Below are 19,723 nucleotides of genomic sequence, written 5' to 3'. Positions count from 1 at the left end.
GCTAATAAAACAAAAATTAGGGATTTGTAAATTATATTCACCCTTTTCTATATTGAAAGCACTACAACTACACATTATATGAGGTTTTATATAAATTTAAACAATTTCATTTCTTTTTTTTAATGTACAGTAATTTCAAATCAGTTGCAGTTTTATGCGCTTCATAATGACCACACATTCTCAGTTGGAGACGGTCAGGACTGCAGTCAGGCCAATCTAGCACCCTCTGCTTACACATCAATACACTTGAAATCCGGACAGTATGTGGTTTGAAGTTGTGCTGCTGGAAAATGCAGGGATTTCCCTGGAAAATATGGTGCTAGATGGCAGTATATGCTGCTCCAAAATGTGTACATATCTGTCTGCATTCATGGTGTTCTCACAGATCTGCGAGGTACCCATGCCATGGGCACAGACACTGACGCACCCCTGGACCATACAGACACTTGCTTTTGGACCTGATGCTGATAATAGCTTGGATGGTCCTTTTCAATTTGGCCCGGAGTTCACAACGTTTGTTTTTCAAAAACATTTTGAAATGTGGACTCTTCAGAACAAAAAACACAGTTCCACTGTTCTAGTTTCCATCTAAGATGAGAACGAGACCAGAGAAGTCAACAGCGCTTCTGGACAGTGTTGATGTACGGCTTCTGCTTTGCACAGTAAAGTCTTAACTTGCATCTGTGTTTGCAGCTGCGAGTGGTGTTGACTAACAAAGGTTAACTAAAGTAATCCCAAACCCATGTTCATGATATTCATTACTTGATTTGACCAGATTCCTTGAATCTTGTAACTATATTGTGCACTGTAGAGGGTGAAATGGTCAAAATCATTCCAATTGATCTTTGGGGAACATTGTTCTCAAAATGCTGGATTATTTGCTGAAGCATCATTTGGCAAATTGACAAGTTTTGAATGATCCTTCCTCTTGAAGGACTAAGCTGTTTTTGGAGGATCCTTATACTATGACACGATTGCCTCACCTGTTTAACATCTCCTGTTTCACATTGTCTTGTTATTTTAACTAGTCAAATTGTTATTCATATTAAAGTGCCCCTGTCTCATCTTTTTTGGAGTGTGTTGCAATCATCTGATTTGAAATTACTGTACATTTTCAAAAAACAATGAAGGTAAAACATCATATTATGTGTAGTTGTAGTGCTTTCAATATAGCAAAGGGTGAATACAATTTAAAAATCATTATGTAATGCAGTTCAATGGAAAGGAGGAGGCGAGAACTGGCTTGGCAATATCAATTATATTTTAATGACAGACACACACACACACACACACACACACACACACCGTAAACAAACTCTCTCTCCCGCACCATCCTCCGCAGTCAGCCTTTATCCCTCACTGAGGCTTGATTAGCCTGATAAGGGACCGGGTGAGTAGAATCACGCCCCTCCCTCCGCCCTGCCACACATAACTTTTTGTTTTTATTAGCATTTTTCAAACTGTCCCAACTTTGTTGGAATTGGGGTTGTACAAATATTACCCCGTACTAACTAAATAGGTGCCACTTGTGAGTTTCCGATGTGAAAGTGGAGATTTATAGTAAACAAGGACTTAAATATTGATCGTTTTTTTCAGCCACATCACTTTTGAAGATATGGATTTAACCACTGGAGTCGTATGTATTACTTTTATGCTGCCTTCATTTACTTTTTGGACCCTCAGATGTCTGGTCACCATTCACTTGCACTGAAATAACCCAAAGAGCTGAGATATTTTCTAAAAATCGTCATTTGTGTTCAGCAGAATAAAGAAAGTCATACACATCCGGGATGGCATGATGGTGAATACATGAGAGAATTTTAATTTTTGGGTGAACTATCCCTTTAATGGAAAAGTTAAAAGTTAGTTTCTGACACTGGTAAGTGCTATTATTGGATAGTGTAAATACACATCTCAGCATTTCTAAATGTGAGTTTTTTGGAGATGATCTTAATGATATCATATGATACAATGTTCAGTCTTGTACATCGATCACTGTTCATAGCAAAAGTGGTCTATATTTATATACTAACAGAGCTTTTTTGTGTAAGCAAGCAATAATGTTAATAAATGAATTACAAATGAAGATATATCATGAAAATATGTGCAATGTTAGTCCAGGATGGCACAGAATGGCACAGTATGTCTTCATACACTTGCGGTTATCCTCAGTGTGTTGGTGGAGATGCCTGATTTATGGCCCCATAAAAAGTTAAACTGGTGCTGTGACAGATCTGGGCCTATGGGGAAATAATTAGATATTTCACTGAAAAATCTCACAACAATGTCAACCCTAAATCACATTAAACTGAATAATGTCATTTACAGGTTCTTACAGTTGATATATAGGTCACATTGGATTCCTCAAAAGACTGAAATGAGAACTGTAATGAATGCTTGTGGGGAACTCAGGAGACTCTCTGTAGACTCAGCCATGAAAATTGGGGAGTTAAGATAAGGTTTAGCATTAAAGTAGTAAGTCCTTCCCAGTCATTCAGTCAAAAGATGTAAGGAGATTCGGTGGTGCTGTTGTACTACGCGTACGCAAGAGGGCGTGAAAAGCCGTAAACCGAGGTTCTCCCGGCTGATATCTCCGGAAATCACGTGTGCAGATTCCAGCCTCAATCCACCTGCACGAGCGAGCGCGCGGACTTCTGATGCTGCGCGAGACTGGCGAAGAACAGTGAACACGAAACAGTACGAGTCGTGGGGAAAAGTTAGTTTTCTACTCTCATACGTTACTAAATTGTGGCTTAACGAAAGAGGAATGGATATGAGGACGTCCTGGCTCTGTTTAATCAATATAATTCTTCTCACAGGTAAGTTTTTCGTGTCTGTTTCTGAAAGCTGTGGAACACGAGACGGTTGTGGACTAGCTCACACGCTACCTTGCTTTAAAAGTTTTTGAAAATCTTTATACTTCATTTTGCTAATTAATTTCTGTTATTTTTTGTTGTGGTTGTATTATATCGAAGTTTTCATATGCTTGTGTTTTTATCTAAATCGACTATAAACCAACTTGACCAAATCAGAACTGACCAGAGCCAATATTTTTGTTGAGGATTGAAAGAAAAAGAGGAATTCTCTTCAGAGAAATCAAGTTTCTGGTTTCAACTTCTAATGACTGGTTTTAAAATCTGTCAACAGCGAGATTTGTGCATAACGAAATTAAATGTAGTATCTGTTGATGATAAAATTAAGTAATTTGTTATTTGCCTGTTATAACAGTGTATAATGATAAATCAGCTTAGTTTCAGTGCCACATTTGAATTCATTTTTTTCTCTTTTGAAATGTAATGTTTAATAATTAATTTTGGAATAGTCTTTAAATAATTTAAAGGAATGTTCTGGGTTCAACACAATTTAAGCACAAAGGACAGCATAATATTGATTATTACCACACAAATAATTGTTTCGCTTATTTAAAACAAGGCCAAAATCTGTGTTCCACTGAGGCACTTTCAATGGAAGTCAATGGGGGCCAGTCAGTAAAATACTCACCGTTTCAAAAGTATAGCCACACGACATAAACAATATGTTTGTTAACATGATTTTAGTGTGATAAAATCACTTATTAACCTTTTCTGTGGAAAGTTATAGGCAATTTTATAAATAAGTTGCAATGACGATGCAATGTCAACAAAGCGTAAAATGACAAAAAATTAAGATTTAATGAACATTACAACTGAAATAATACACAAGTTTTAACAGAAAATTTAATGTGACTGCTTTTATAACATTTATTTTAACCCTCCAAAAATTGGCCCCATTCACTTTCATTGTGGGTGCCTCACTGCAACTTGAACTTTTTTTTTTTTTAAAAGAAAAGGACAGTCCAAATTATTATTAAAGTTTTTTTTTTTTTTTTTTTTTTGTATTCAACATTATGCCACAAATGCTATCAGTTGTGCTTAACTTATGTATTGAACTCGGAATATTCCTTTAACTTGTAAAAGGTAAACGCTTTTTTGTGTCCATTGTCCATAAGTCGTATATGGTACTGTTATATTAGAATTAAATAAAAGCTGCGTGGTTATTCATTTAAAAGTGTGTTTTCTTTACATAACTATTAGAGATAAAATATTTTAAGAAAAAAAAATATACGTTTGGAAAATTACGTTTTATTGTGTGTTATTTTCATCAAGACATTGACAATAACAAGCAAGTCTGCGCATATTTGAACAGTTAATTTTAAGATACGAAGTCTTTTTCATGCTCCTGTTGAACCAGATTTGTGTTACTTCAGTGTGTTTTCAAGGTCAGATACGATTGTTTATAAGAACTAATTAAATTATTTCTGCTTGTTGCCAGTTAACACAATAGGCTTAAATTCATAAGAGGGGCTTCTTTCAGTTGACCATCTGCCAATGGAAGCAGCACTTGTAACCTCCCTCCCCCTTAAGGAAGACTACTGTACATGTCTGAAACTGAAGTTGCTTATTATCCAGTCCTCATATAAGTCCTTGTCAAATCCGTAGCCTAGAAGATAGGCAGAGGCACACTGGGTTTTTGAGGTTTTGGTTAGGGGGTCACATCTCTAGTAAAAATGGATTACTTCTAATCATTAAAGAAAGCAAGCCATGTTGACGAGTTGGAAACTGCTTTATGGGGCACTTCTGATTGTCGACTGACCAGCTTGTGGATCGTTAATAGCTCAGGAAATGCAGCATTTTACATGTGTCTCATACTAGGAAGAGAATGAGTAGAGAGAGAAAGAATAACACAAGTGTTAACACAGAAATCATCCACTCCCTACCTTAATTTCTCTTAAATTACATCTGAAACGATATACTCCTGCTGTTATGAGCTTGTGCAGATGTGGTCAAAGGTTACCCAAGCTCTTTAGTTAGAGATAGAGATTGTGTAGCTTTCAGGCCAACTCTAGGAAAGACCGAAACTTGAAAAGATAGATAGGGTAATGACTTTCCGGGCCACTGGTTACTGATAAACTAGTCTAATAAAAACAGGCTTTGACACCTGTTTTTGTTTTAATGCATGGATTGTGTCTGAGCTTGTTTTTGATGCATTTTGTCTTGGATATAATGCGTAACAATGCATTTTCCTATTACTGTGGTAGACATTCTAGTGTATGTTTTTGTATGCTTGTTTGTGACATTTGTTACTATTACATATTACTATTTGTTAACCTAGCCCAAACTGATTTCCACCACAATGGAATGCCTTTTGTGTTTTGCGTCACTCTCAACAGACAACCAGTTCATTTTTAATGTTGGCTACAAAGCTATTATCACCTATGTTGTTATTTGTACACAATATATATAATGCATACACTTGTAATGGGTGCTTAAACATGACACTTTTACAGTTGTAATGATACAAATCTGTCATTTTTTTTAATTGAAATTGCTGATAGGAGACTCCTGTCATGGATTAATAACACAATCTAGATTGAATTAATTGTTTGAAGCTGAGCTCTTATTTTTATTTTCATTGTCTTTATGTAATTCATCTGTTAGTCTGCCTCATAGTTTATTAATAGTATTGTTTAGATTGAGACATCAACAGACACAAACATGTTATTGACAGCTTTGTACTTACATTTTAAAAGTCAATTTTTAAATATATTTTGCATGAAATTGAAAAAGAAAATGTTTCGAGACAACACTGTTTTCACTGTCCAGTCCTGTAGTCTGATGTGTCTTCCCTGTTCTGTCCTATAGTCACCGGTGTCCATTAAAAACATATTCCTATTCCCAATAATAACCTCTATAGGCTCTGACAGTCTTGTCCCTTCACTTAGACATCAGGCAGAAGCTGTCAGACATCCCTGGTCAGTCAGCACTATTTTAGTTTCTGTGTGTGTGTGTGTGTGTGTGTGTGTTCACTCCTTTATGTCCATCCCATGTTGTAGTATGCACTCTCAACTTCTCAATGTTATCTGGTTCTCCATTCTAAAGTTTGACTCATACTTGTATTCTTTACAAAAGCTATTAAGAACCCTGCAGGACCTTCCTATTCACAAGTGGTCGAATGTAGTGTCTTGTAACCCCATTTAAGTTCAGTATGCTAGTCTGAGCACCTCCTCGACCTTACTTGGCCTGTGATGTAGTTACCTGATAAACCTAAATACTCTGGAGACCGTTGCTAGGAGACCTGTGGCACACGGCCACTCGGGTCCTTGGAACATGAATGTAGAGCAGCACTTGTTTTCTTCTCAGAGTTGGAGAGTTTCTGAATGCGCGAGTGCTTTTTCAAACATTATTTATTCAGGTTGATGTAGAACCAAAATAATAAAAAGCATCCCCTGTGTGGTCTTTGTTATGTGCTGTAAATGTATGTCAGCTTTTTTTTAGAAGTAGATTGCTATTTTTTGCAGTAGTGGTGGGAATCATATGGAATTTAATAATTCCAGTTCAGATTCCTCTTTAGAATTCTTAATCATTCATTAATGATTCTTATCATGCTTTTTGAAGAATTATTTGAAAATAAGAAATTCAATGCATTTACTGCCCTCAGCAGCCTGTTGCGAAATGATGAAATCATTCAAGGCTTCGACAGAGCAGATATAACAAATTAGATATAAATTAAAACCGCATTTTTAATGCCGTGTTTACGCAGACTTTTAAGAGGCGTAAATGCAAAGCAATTGATTATAGCTATATATTATAGTGCTACAACTAACAATTTTTGATAATTTATTGGTCAAATATTTCTTCGATTAATTTGATAAGGCAAGTAATATTACCTGTGTTTTGTATTAAAAATAAAATGTTGTATTCATGCTCAACAGGGGTTACAAAAAAGTTTTAAAATAAAATGTCAGCTACAGTGTACGTAGGACAATATTATACACAGTACATTAAACATATGAACATTAATATGTTTCTGTAGCCTAATGTCGGTCTTCTATCTATATATATTGTTGCTGTGGAGAAAGTTGCTTACTGAAGAGCCGCATGTATACAGGAGTAAAGGATACACCGCTTATACAGGGCATGCAATCAGTGACGGCACTTTCTCGCAATAAGCCGCTTTCTGGTGTCTTTGTAAACGTGTTATTGAAACCTTAATTTGGTGTAAAACCCCCAACATTTTATCAAACTGAGACAGTGTTTACTGCAAACTTTTGATTAAACTACAGAGTATTTTAGTGCAATGTTCTGTCCACATCGGTGGAAAATTACAAGTTTGTGAACCGTTCAAGTAACAAAGTTATTAGAATCATACAGTTCTGGTATTAAAAAAAGGTAACCAGTTCCCAACCCTATTCAGCAGAACATGGTTTGTTACACTCCAACAGAATAGTTTCTTTTAAATAAATGAGTGAACCTTAACCCTCTGGGGTCTGAGGGTGTTTTTGGCCCTGGAGAAGTTTTGACATGCCTTGACGTGCTTTTTTCAGGTGCTTAAAAACATATTAATGGCTAAAGTCTGATAACACTGTATTTAGCACAAACTGGGCTACAATAATATGCGAGCAACATGTGTGTACATGTTTGTATTTTTGAGAAAATAAAGTTTATGCATGGATTTGAAAAAACTAAATTAAGTAATTGAAATAAGGCCATATAACACATACTAAACATTTGTCCACAAGACTTTTGAGAACTGGATCTTGTAGCCTAGAGTTTTTGTGACAAAATTATGTGAAAACCATCCTGATCACTTATTCATACAAAACAATATAGTACTTTAACTTTTGCAAGTCACGTTTAGTGTTAGAAATGTAATTTGCGAGGAGGCGTGAACTATCATGAGTATTGATGTGATTCACACTAGAGGTCGACCGATTAATCGGTACACCTGCTTTGTTTATTTAATATATTTGTTATACATTATTTATACAATATGTTTTTACATTATACATTTTTAATTTAAGTGTAGAAGTGCAGATTGGTGAAGTGGTTCAATAAATGTATTTGTTGAGAAATTTTGTCTATCTTGAGTAATTATAAAAATAAATCGGCAGCATTAATCGGCCATCGGCCGACCCGGTTTCAAAAGATCGGCATCGGCCTGAAAAAAACAATATCGGTCGACCTCTAATTCACACCTGAGGAGACAAAGACCCCTCCCCTGGGCCTATCAATGAGGAATATGACAGAAAGAGAATGAATGTTTTAATCAATTAAAACTTGATCAATATCAAGTTTTAAGTTAAAAGAAGTAATCTGACTATACATTTTCTTTACATAAAGACTTTACTTAATTTTATACCTACACTTCTGTTTAAAAGAAGTCTTTTCTGCTCACCAAGACTGCATTTATTTGATCCAAAATACAGAAACAATATTGATATTGTGAACTCATTTTACAATTTAAAAGAACAGTTTTCTATTTGAATATATTGTAAAATGCAATTTGTGATCAAAGCTGAATTTTCAGCATCATATTACTGCAATGTCACATGATCCTTCAGAAATCATTATAATATACTGATTTTTTAATATGGGAATATTTAAAGTGCATTTTACTCATTTAACCTGAAAACATTTGCAAGCACAAGCATTGATGATAATTAGGCAGCATAAACACTAGATCAAATATAGTCTAAACATTCATATTATTTTATATCATATTAAATATCATATTTATATCATATAGCATACATTTGAAATACCTGCTTTAGCCAAAACAGCATTTAAATGTAACTAAAACTTGCTTATTAGGAGCATATTTAAAATGTCAATACACTGAATCCTGGCTGACAAGTCTGGAAACAGTCCCACTAGTAAAATATGTACTTATGTATGTGTTTATATAAAATAGCATGTGAGCTAATGAAAACTAAATGACTTACTCTGGCTGGATCAATTCTCTCTTCAAAATAAAAACGTTCATCGGAGTCCCGCTCTTCTTCTGAGGAAAATATGAACTCTTCTTTACTATCCAGAAGTTTCCTCGCCTGTGTATCGTTACAAACGAGCCGTAACATGAATTAATTGTTTACATAAATCCTCACAGTCGGGGGCGTTTTAACATTTCCCTTGATCGTTTCAGCACATTAGCGTATGAATGGCGCGCTCTGCTGGTGGGTGGGATCACATTAGAGATAATGAGATGGACCGGTAAAAACTGTACATCACTTTGTTTCATACAGATTACATTGCAGGAGAATATTTGTTTTAAATTTGAATTGTTTTATTTAAAAGTAGAAATCTTAAGCTTCATATTTGTGTGATAAGTATTTGCGGAGTTTCAGTTCATTTTTGTGACGTGTTTCAGAAATATGAACATGGACACTGCTGAAAGCTCACCCTTTTTATTTTCTTTATTTTACAAAAGCACAATGTTTTGTTGTTATTATGAGTGTACACAAATAAAAGTAGACCCATTATAGTCTCTGTTGTCTCACACGTATCTGTATGCCCCAAAATGATGAGTATTTTAAGTTGTTTCCACTGTAATGACGAAAATATCCAGCAGGACGCGCTGGCGTGTCCGTCGACCCCAGAGGGATAACGTGATAGATTGATAGTTGTTTTCTCATCACAAATACAAACTAAAAGTTTGAACAACTTGTCTTCCAAACCTTTGCTAATACCTTACATTTTAATAGAATAAAAACCATTTACACATATGCAAGAGTCTGCAACCACAAATAGAGAAAGATAGATGTTGAGAGTACCCCTGGAAGGCATGCTGAAGGCATGGCAATGAGGTATTTATTTGATATACCCTGTGATTTGTCTCTGTCTTATCTAAGGGGAAACAAGCTGTTGAGTTATGGCCCCAGGCCACCATCACTACTCTGTTCTGCAGCAGTGCTGTCTAATCAAACAAGCATAACTTCTCTAAATGAAAAAGGGATATTGAGTGCAGCTTCACCTGCAGCTCAACACCCTGCCTTTCTCTCTCTCTGCATTTTCTCCCTCTCTTAACAGAACATTCCCCCAGGTTCTGTCCTTCTGTGGAAGGGACTGAGTTTTAGAGTAGAATCACACTCAGAGCACCTCTGCTTGTGTATGTGGCTGATGTACTGTATGTCCTCTATCTAACCGAGAGGACAAGCTACCAGTATAAATATTCAGGCCTTTGCCTGTTAAATATTTTAGCATTCAAGACCTGAGACAGTAGGTGACACCCGCTACTGTTACTTTTATACCCTCGGGTCTCCAGGCATACCTCCCTATCTTACTCTCTTGCCTATTTTCATTCTCCTTTTTCAATTTAGAGAGTGAATGGGCCATTAAGGCAGGCTGATCATGTTCCACTAGACCTGGTGATAATGATAAATAACCAAGGTTGTAAGGTCTTTTCGTTCACTTTTACATACATGCAGGGATCATCACTCACACGCGTTGAAATGGACAACTTTCTAACAAAGAGGAAAGGGGAGATGACGAGAAATTCAGAAGTGAGAGAAGGGAGCTGAGGTTAAAGTAATGGATAAGTGTACGAGTGGGCGTTTAGGAGAGGATGGAGGGAGGAAAAAGTGATTATTGTAAGTATATCACGTGAGACGAGAAGAGGAATGAAATGAGAAATAGAGTGGGATAATGGAGGAGAGTGGAATCGTATTTCAGAGGGATTTGGCAGGGTTGAGGGTTAAATATGTAAAGACTGGTAGATTTTCAGGGATGTGTGAATCACTATGAAGCTCAGATTATAGCCAAGCAGACTTGGGCTGGGATTTACGGTACACTCCCTCCTTCCACTGCTATTCCACCTTCCATAAACACAAGGTCGTGGAACCTCTCTTTCTCCCTCCCTCTCTATCCATCACACATCAGCTCCCCGGCACTCCTTATTTTTCTGCAATGATAAGTGCGTACTCCAGGTAGGGAATGAGGTTTTGCCCCAAGTGAAGGAGTTCAAGTACCTCGGGGTCTTGTTCACGAGTGAGGGGACAATGGAGCGGGAGGTTGGCCGGAGAATCGGGTGCAGCGGGGCGGTATTGGCACTCGCTCTATCGCACCGTTGTCACGAAAAGAGAGCTGAGCCGAAAGGCAAAGCTCTCGATCTACCGGTCAATTTTTGTTCCTACCCTCACCTATGGTCATGAAGGTTGGGTCATGACCGAAAGAACTAGGTCGCGAGTACAAGTGGCCGAAATGGGCTTCCTCAGAAGGGTGGCGGGCTTCTCCCTTAGAGATAGGGTGAGGAGCTCAGTCATCCGTGAGGAGCTCGGAGTAGAGCCGCTGCTCCTTTGCGTTGAAAGGAGTCAGTTGAGGTGGTTTGGGCATCTGGTAAGGATGCCCCTGGCCGCCTCCCTAGGGAGGTGTTTCAGGCACGTCCAGCTGGGAGGAGGCCTCGGGGAAGACCCAGGACTAGGTGGAGAGATTACATCTCCACACTGGCCTGGGAACGCCTCGGGGTCCCCCAGTCAGAGTTGGTTAATGTGGCTCGGGATAGGGAAGTTTGGGGCCCCCTGCTGGAGCAGCTGCCCCCGCGACCCGACTTCGGATAAGCGGTTGAAGATGGATGGATAAGGAGGACCTGTAGTGCATCCATCATTGTGTCCCTCGGCTCACCCCTCAGTAACGCTTGTATCCCATAATGAGGCTTAATGCAGATACATGACTAATAAACTCCCATATGTGATTCTGGCAGCAGTGTCTCTGTCTGAATTAGACCTTTTGAAACTGAGATTGATGAAGTCCAGGAGATCTATCTCTCTCAGATTAGATGCATTTCAAGACCCTATTGAGGGTTGACCGTTATTGTGTAATTTTCACCCATTTTCATACAGATCTTAATGCAGTGCAGCAGCCAAAGACATTTGTCAGACATGTTATTATATATACAGTTATGGACTGATCATTGCCACTCAAGTTCTTGGTACTTGGAGTAATTAGTCAGAGTACTCGAGTAGAAACAATGAACAAAATGCCCATCCCTATGTAAATCCCAAGATTGATCTTTTATTCTATGCACAACCCTCCACTAAAATGAGAGGAAATCACTCACATTTGCTACAAAATTTCATGACTATAAATGAATATATTTGGCAACTGGCTGGTAAATGTTTAGATTTCACACACCAGTAAATGAACTGTGCTGTATAATGCTGCCGTATTTAGCGGAGAGATCCTTTCACTGCGTGCTGAGAGTAAAAGTTGTTTTGTGTCCAAAGGTGAGATACACGCTACCGATATGTCAATGAATAATGTCTCTTTTAATACCCTTTCTGTTCTTTACAGTCAGTTGATCAAAAAAATAAATGAACATTTAATTTTAATTAGGCATTGCACAGATGGGATGAAGCCATTCGAGTCTCTCTTGTTAACATGCGCTAATTTAAAAACGCTTTTCACAGAAATGCTGGGTTTCATTAAAGAGACAGTACCAGTTTTAGCACATGTCCAACAAATCAATGTAAATACATGTAATATTACAAATTATGCAGTTAAACAATAAACATAACAAAATATAATATATGCAATATAATATCATATTTATTGGTTAAATACATACATTTTTAAAATTTTAAAACGCTAAAATGTGACATGGCGAAAAACTAATAAAATATCATTAGTAAAAAAATTTATGTTTTCATATTGTACCTACTTAGAATAAGTATAAGAATAATAACTTGTATAATTAACAGCCTGAGCTGGGAGAGAATTTCATATGTAAGCAAAAGGGACATTATAACTGAAATATGCCCATCTGAATCCATATCAAATCGAATCGAGAGCTTGTGAATCTAAATCTGTATTAATACCCAGCCCTATTGGAATGTAGTTTCTGTCCGCCATATTTTCCAAATGCAGCTCACATATTTTATCATCTGTTACCAGCAGTTTTTTTTTATATATATATATGCACAGGAAAAAGTAGAAAGTCATGCAGCAGTTTTTCCTTAATCCAAATATATTGTTGTTCTGTAATCCAAATTGGTATGAGGCAACATGTTCTCTAAAAGTAAGCAGCTTCTTTCACTGCTAATGCATGGTGTTTGGTATGTAGGTATTTGTATTTCAAGGGGGAGAGAGTACTCGGGCTCCAGTGTGTGATTATATTTGCCTTGAGACTGTATGTGTGTTTGCCTGCCAGTGGTATGTCTTTGTGTGTGAATGAGCGTGCACCGAAAGTTGGGCTGAACAGTTTGGACAAATTTAATTTAGATTTTTTTTTTAAAGAATATAAATAATGTGATTGCGATTGTGTGATTTTGATAAATGTGAAACAAAAAACGTGTGATTCCTTTTAACCAAAGTTAAACCATGTTTTGCCCATGCTTTACTGCCAACCAGAAATACTGTTCTAGAAAGGGTGTTCACAATTGAGTCCTCTAAAAAAAAAATTTAGAGGACTCAGGACTTTAGGGATTTTAGGGGGGGGTCGCGCGCGCATCACAATCACTTTTCATAATAATTATTTTGAAACTCAATATTAATTTTATATTATTATAATAATATGTTTAGTGATCGACAGATATGTTTTTTTTTAGAGATGCACCGATTGCAATTTTCTTGGCCGATTTCGATTTCCGATTTTTTTGCAAGTGTGACCTGCTGATACCGATTTTTTTTTCCGATTTTCTTTCCAAGAACTATTATTGACCACATATACAAACAAAATCTACCTTTCTTCAATGCTAAATTTTATTTTCATAATAAAATAAATTATTAAACATTACAATTTCCCCCAAACTGCACTGTTACAGGATCTTCTCTCACTTAAACAACTCTCAAAATTTACCTTCAAATTCTTTGCTTGACATCATTGGAAAATCAAAAGATATCAGCCAAAAATTATTGTGGACCTCCACAAGTCTGGTTCATCCATAGGAGCAATTTCCAAAAGCCTTATGGTGCCACGTTCATCTGGACAAACGATAGTACGCAAGTATAAACACCATGGGACCACGTAGCCATCATACCGCTCAGGATGGAGACGCATTCTGTCTCCTAGAGATAAAGGTTTTTTTGGTGCGAAAAGTACAAATCAATACCTGAACAACAGCAAAGGACCTTGTGAAGATGCTGGATGAAACAGGTAGACAAGTATCTATATCCACAGTAAAACGAGTCATATCGATATAACCTGAAATGCTGCTCAGCAAGGAAGATCCCACTACTCCAAAGCCACCATAAAAAGCCAGACTACAGTTTGCAAGTGCGCATGGGGACAAAGATCTTACTTTTTGGAGAAATGTCCTCTGGTCTGATGAAACAAAAATCAAATTTTTTTGGCCATAATGACCATCGTTATGTTTGCTGGATAAAGGTTGAAGCTTGCAAGCCGAAGAACACCATCCCAACTGTGAAGCATGGGGGTGGCAGCATCATGTTGTGGGGGTGCTTTGATGCAGGAGGGACTGGTGCACTTCACAAAATAGATGGCTTCATGAGGAAGGAAAATTATGTGGATATATTGAAGCAACATCTCAAGACACCAGTCAGGAAGTTAAATCTCTGTTATGAATGGGTCTTCCAAATGGACAAGCATACCTCCAAAGTTGTGGCAAAATGGCTTAAGGACAACAAAGTCAAGGTATTGGAGTGGCCATCACAAAGCCCTGACCGCAATCCAATTTGTGGGCAGAACTGAAAAAGCATGTGCGAGCAAGGAGGCCGACAAACCTGACTCAGTTACACCAGTTCTATCTGGAGAAATGGGCCAAAATTCCAGCAACTTATTGTGAGAAGCTTGTGGAAGGCTACACAAAACATTTGACCCAAGTTAAACAATTTAAAGGCAATGCTACCAAATATGTGTATGTAAACTTCTTACCCACTGGGAATGTAATGAAAGAAATAAAAGCAGAAATAAATAATTCTCTCTACTATTATTAAAATAAAATAGTGATCCTAACTGACCTAAGACTAAGAATTTCTTTCTACAATTAAATGTCAGGACGTGAAAATGTACGAGTTTAAATGTATTTGGCTATGGTGTATGTAAACTTCTGACTTCAACTGTATTTGCAGATGGTATATGATATTAGTTTTATTGATATTTGAGCAATTCCAGCAGTACGGATGTGACATTTGCAGTGAAAAAGGGAACTTTAATTACTCAGTACCAGTATATAGATCCATTTGTAAGTACAATCATAAATCTCTTCAGATAAAGTCCAGACATCAGGAAGTTTTCTTCCCGTTTAGATTGGGAAATGAATGTGCATTACTGACGTGAATAAAATGGACATTAGATTTTGGGAGACCACACACATTGTAAAAACTCTTTTTAAAATGAACAAACCAGAAATATACTAGCCACATAATGTAGAAGGATTGGCATTAATAGGAACATGAAATATAAATTTTTTTTGTTCATTGTCGGGACTCATCATTATGTACGTGACATCTTGCTGTTACGGATGTGACCGCTCCGAATGTTGCATCTACATGACTACGGGAAAACATGGAAATTGCTGAGAATCTCTGTTTGGACTTTAAACTATAAGATCTGAGACATCGGGTTAAGGCTGTATAATAATGTTAAATTAAAACTGACATTTGCAGTGTGAAAACGCTATATGGTGTTGCACGATTGTTGTCAAAATGAAGACTGGGCAAATTGTTTTGAATTTAAGTGAAGCACATTTGTCATGCTCTCATATGTGAGACCCATCATTGAAGTTTTTTTTTAAGAGCTGCGTGTACTAGGGCTGAAATGATTAGTCGATATTATCGACAACGGCGACAATAAAAAAAATTGTCAACAAAAATGTTTGTTTCCAAAATACAAGGAAATTATAAAAAAATAACAAACAAGTAAATACACAAGCACTCTCGTTGTGGAATAAGAGGAGCCAGAGCTCTTTAAAGGAAACACCCAGGCGTAGGTTGCAGTTATATTTAATGCGTATATATAGCTTTATTAAAGTTCAAATAATACGGCAGCAGATCAGGGAAATAACTTCAAACTCTGAAACTGGCATTTCTCTGTGCAGTCAGCGCCTCTTCTCAGTTGCGCAATTGTCCTGATCTAAGGGGGAGAGATAAATAAATATATAAATAAAATAAAAAAATATCTGAGAATGCAGAATCTAATATTAAAAATACAAATATTTTAAATGATCTAAAAATCCTTTCCACTGCAACAAATTCTATTGTCGTCAAGTTTTTTTCTCTTGTTTTCCATTTAAAATTGTCTAAAAAAACAAAATACATTCACCTGAGAAGCAGCATATAAGATATTTAGACTTGCTTTTAGAGAATAGATCTTGAAATAAGTATATTTTCTCTTTACTGCACTCGCAGAGTCTAAATATCTTATGTTGCTTCTCAAGTAAATGTATTTTGTTTTTTTAGACAATTTTAAATGGAAAACAGGAGAAAAAACTTGACGACAATAGAATTTGTTGCAGTGAATTTCTTTACTGAATTAAACTTAATAAAAACTTTTTTTCCCCCTTTAATTCAGTGAATGCCATTTAGAGGTACTTTTAAAAGATGATTTTGTCCTCTTTATTGTTAATGATTAATCTTTGCAATAATCAGCGAATAGTCTAATAATCGTTCTAATAATAGTTACATTAATCGATTATCAAAATAATCATTAGTTGAAGCCCTAGCATGTACTGTAGATAATACTGAATATAGAGAATGTGATATACATACTATTTTTGCATGTGCTTTGTGATGAAAGTTATACATATAGTAGGCTAATGCTTGCTTTATTCTAAACGGATACATGTGGGTTAAATGTTACAGAACAAATCACAAGTGCGTCCAGTGATCACTTGTTCTATGTTTTTGTGTCAAAATGATCACGCTATTATATCTAGTTTATCTCAGTCTAAGTCACGATCATGCGTCAAGAAGATTGCAATAGCCTACTTTGCTTTTGTGTCAAAATTATTCCAATCATGTTATGACTAACGATGCCTCTCAATGCAAGATACCACTTTGGCACTTTGGATTCTAAGAAGAGGAAAAAAGACACTGCAACACAATCTGAAATAACATTAAAATGTTAACGACAAGGTCAGCATACATTTAATATTCCATATTAAGTATTCATTTCAAATGTATTTACTTGATAAACCTGAACATGCTTGAGAAATAATTTTAGCAATTTTAAAAACCGTAAACAACTATAAATTTAATATAAAACATTCACAACACTTTGTAGTGTTGAACCTATTAAAACTATTATATTACCTATTAAAGTGCAGAAACACTGAAGTATTATTGTTAATGTATATCATGGGTAGTGTATACAACAAGGAAAATAATATCAATTAACCTTAAACAAATATGAACAAATGTGAGTGACTGACATTTTATTCAGGATTCTTTGAACGTCTTTTTTCCTCTAATCTTTTTCTTTCTGCTCTGCCAGAACCATCTCTGCAAATTCTACCTTCCCCTATTGTCGATTTGTGGATTCAAAGTCTGAATAACTTCGGCTGGTGTCACCCAAGCTTTGTCCTCCAACATAGGCAATATATACACCAATCCAGCATCATCTTTTCCTTGAACTGCATCAAGATACTATCTCCAGTTTTTATTTTCTTTACAGCGGTTAACTGGACTCAGGAGACTGGTGTTCAGTGGCATCAGTAGTTGTGGCCTCAGAGCAGAAATGTGTGGAAGCCTGACTGTTCTGCCTCTGTGTAGACTTTGCAATATCTTTTTCCCCAGGGGACTGGCTCAATGTGATGAATGGACTGGGTGCCCGAAACAGCTGTGGTATTGGCCCACCTGTCATCCAGCTTGTGCTGCTCTTTGAAATCTCTGATGTCCATGGATGTGATAAGTTTTATTTCAATGTTTGGGCAACTACTACTGGCAGAATCTACGAATGATGCCATGTCTGTAACAAGAAATGCAAGCACCGGATCAGTGTGAGCACCTCAACCGGGCTTCCCGTGAAACGCTAACTCCAGATCAGTGAACGCACATCAACCGGGCACTCCTTAATGCGAGCTCTTATGACAAACGCAGAGCGGCTCACATGCGCGATTAATTCTGGCTTCCATCGATATTATTGTGTATGTGACCCTTTTTAAATTTATATGAGAATTTGCTGTTTAAAAGAACCAGAACAGTTCAACCATTATGTGAAAAGTCTTGACGACGCCGACATTCTAATAGCACTAATGAGGGGAAGAGAAATCACCTGCTGCCCAGCACTAGAATCAGTTGTAAGGCTTTACACATCAACTCCCTTAATAACATTTATCCCAGTTAACTGTAACAGAACTTTTCATAGCCAAGAAAACCGCAAATAGCATGGATAGTTGGAAACAAGTCATGGGTATTGCCGCAAACATGTCTCCAGGATTTCACTTGAGCAGGTGTTCTTTCGAACTCTGAAGCTTCATACCTGCTAGCACTGTTCTGTGTCTCACACACACTCTAATACACATACCATGTCATGGTGGAGACTTATCTTTGACTACTATTGTTTCTAAACTGAGCTAATGATATTCTCTATCCCCTACTCCTTAACCAAACCCTCACAAAAACTGTTCTACATGTTCATTAATACTTTAAGTGTTTGTTAAGCTGTTTTCCTTTTATTGGTGATTTCATGTTTAACTATGTGGAAACATTTGTTTCTATCAGGCAAAACCTGATTCACATGCACATCCTAATTGGAATAATAAAGCCTAGTATTCAGTCTGGTTAAAGCAAATCAAGTGAAGTGTATAAATCAAACATTGGCACTTTCCTCAGCACTTCAGTTTAGCCCTTTAAAACTACCTTCTTCCTGGCCCAGCTTTCTTTAAGACTTCGTCAAGCTTACAAGGCAAGACACTGCAGATATCAGAAACATTCTTAAAGTTACACCTGACTGACAGGCAGAAGTCATTCCATGCTGAGATTCTAGAGATTAACTCTAGAACTGAACATTTGTTTTGATTCGGAGGCTCTGGCCATAACAGAAGAGTTAATAAGTATAAAGCTGCAAACCACAAACAACAAAAGGCAGAGCAGTTTAGAGATTGAGGAGAATAATAAGAGAAGGGGTGTAAAGCAGCTTTTGTAGTAGCCAATTTTAGCCTCTTTATCTCATTGAGAAACATTATGCATTATCGACTGCCTGCAAGAGAAAGAGAGAAAAGGCAAATATACACAGACTGGAAAAGTAACAACAATGGCATGCCCTTGCCTCATTTCAATCCCCCAGTACACACACCCTGCCTGTGGCATTAGTATTCAAGTCAACCCTACTCTAATGCTTAAGCAAATTATAATCTGTTCCAACATATGTAAATTACCCCTGTGCACAGTACAAAGTGATTTTGTTTTCCCTAGATAATCATTAGTATGCACACTTTCCTTTTTAATGTTCAATTTTCTCAGTATGCGAGAAGATTCATATTGTAATCTTTCCATTTAGCCTGTGGTGCCGATTCAACATATCTTGTAATATTTTACAAATCACATTTTTGGCTCTGGCATTGATATATCAACCAACTCTCTTTTCCCAAACAAACTGTTTCATTATAGCCTTCTCTGTAATTTCCTATTCTGTGTCTGGAGCTATGATTAGACACTGAGACAGCATGCATTTGAATGAGTTTGTGCACTTCAAAGGGGGAAGGAGGATGACTACAGTGCATTTTATAGCAAATAGAGTTTCTCCTGTGATATATTATAAAATTGCATCAGCTAGGGCCAACCAGCCGAGTATAAACTTGGCCTTAGGTGTCAACTCTGAGTCTGTGTGCGTGTGTGCATATGACCTGACCTTGGGTGTTGGTTGAAAATTCTACAGCAAAGGGGTGAATCTGGTCATGAAGCTTGTTTTTTTTCCAACCCTCTCTCATCTACTTCCTTTTGTTTTTTTGTATTACCTGGACTTAGGGACGCTCTGATCGATCGACCACCAGTATCGGCCGATATTCACTTTC

The 19,723-nt window shown here is 36.9% G+C and overlaps 1 protein-coding gene across 1 annotated transcript in view; it reads left to right on the top strand.

The window, feature by feature from the left end:
* The first annotated feature begins 2,641 nt into the window (after positions 1 to 2,641).
* The window catches only part of LOC127636532 (coxsackievirus and adenovirus receptor homolog), a 75,860-nt gene continuing 58,778 nt past the window's right edge, over positions 2,642 to 19,723 (top strand). Inside the window, exon 1 of the mRNA XM_052117119.1 lies at positions 2,642 to 2,819. Coding sequence (XP_051973079.1) covers positions 2,768 to 2,819 — 52 coding nt within the window. The 5' untranslated portion in view covers positions 2,642 to 2,767. The remainder of the gene's footprint in view (positions 2,820 to 19,723) is intronic.

This window comes from Xyrauchen texanus, chromosome 44 (genome assembly GCF_025860055.1).
Source record: "Xyrauchen texanus isolate HMW12.3.18 chromosome 44, RBS_HiC_50CHRs, whole genome shotgun sequence".
Lineage (NCBI taxonomy): Eukaryota > Metazoa > Chordata > Actinopteri > Cypriniformes > Catostomidae > Xyrauchen > Xyrauchen texanus.
The sequence above is the reverse complement of the archived record's forward strand: the minus strand, read 5'-3'. Positions and strand labels throughout refer to the sequence as shown.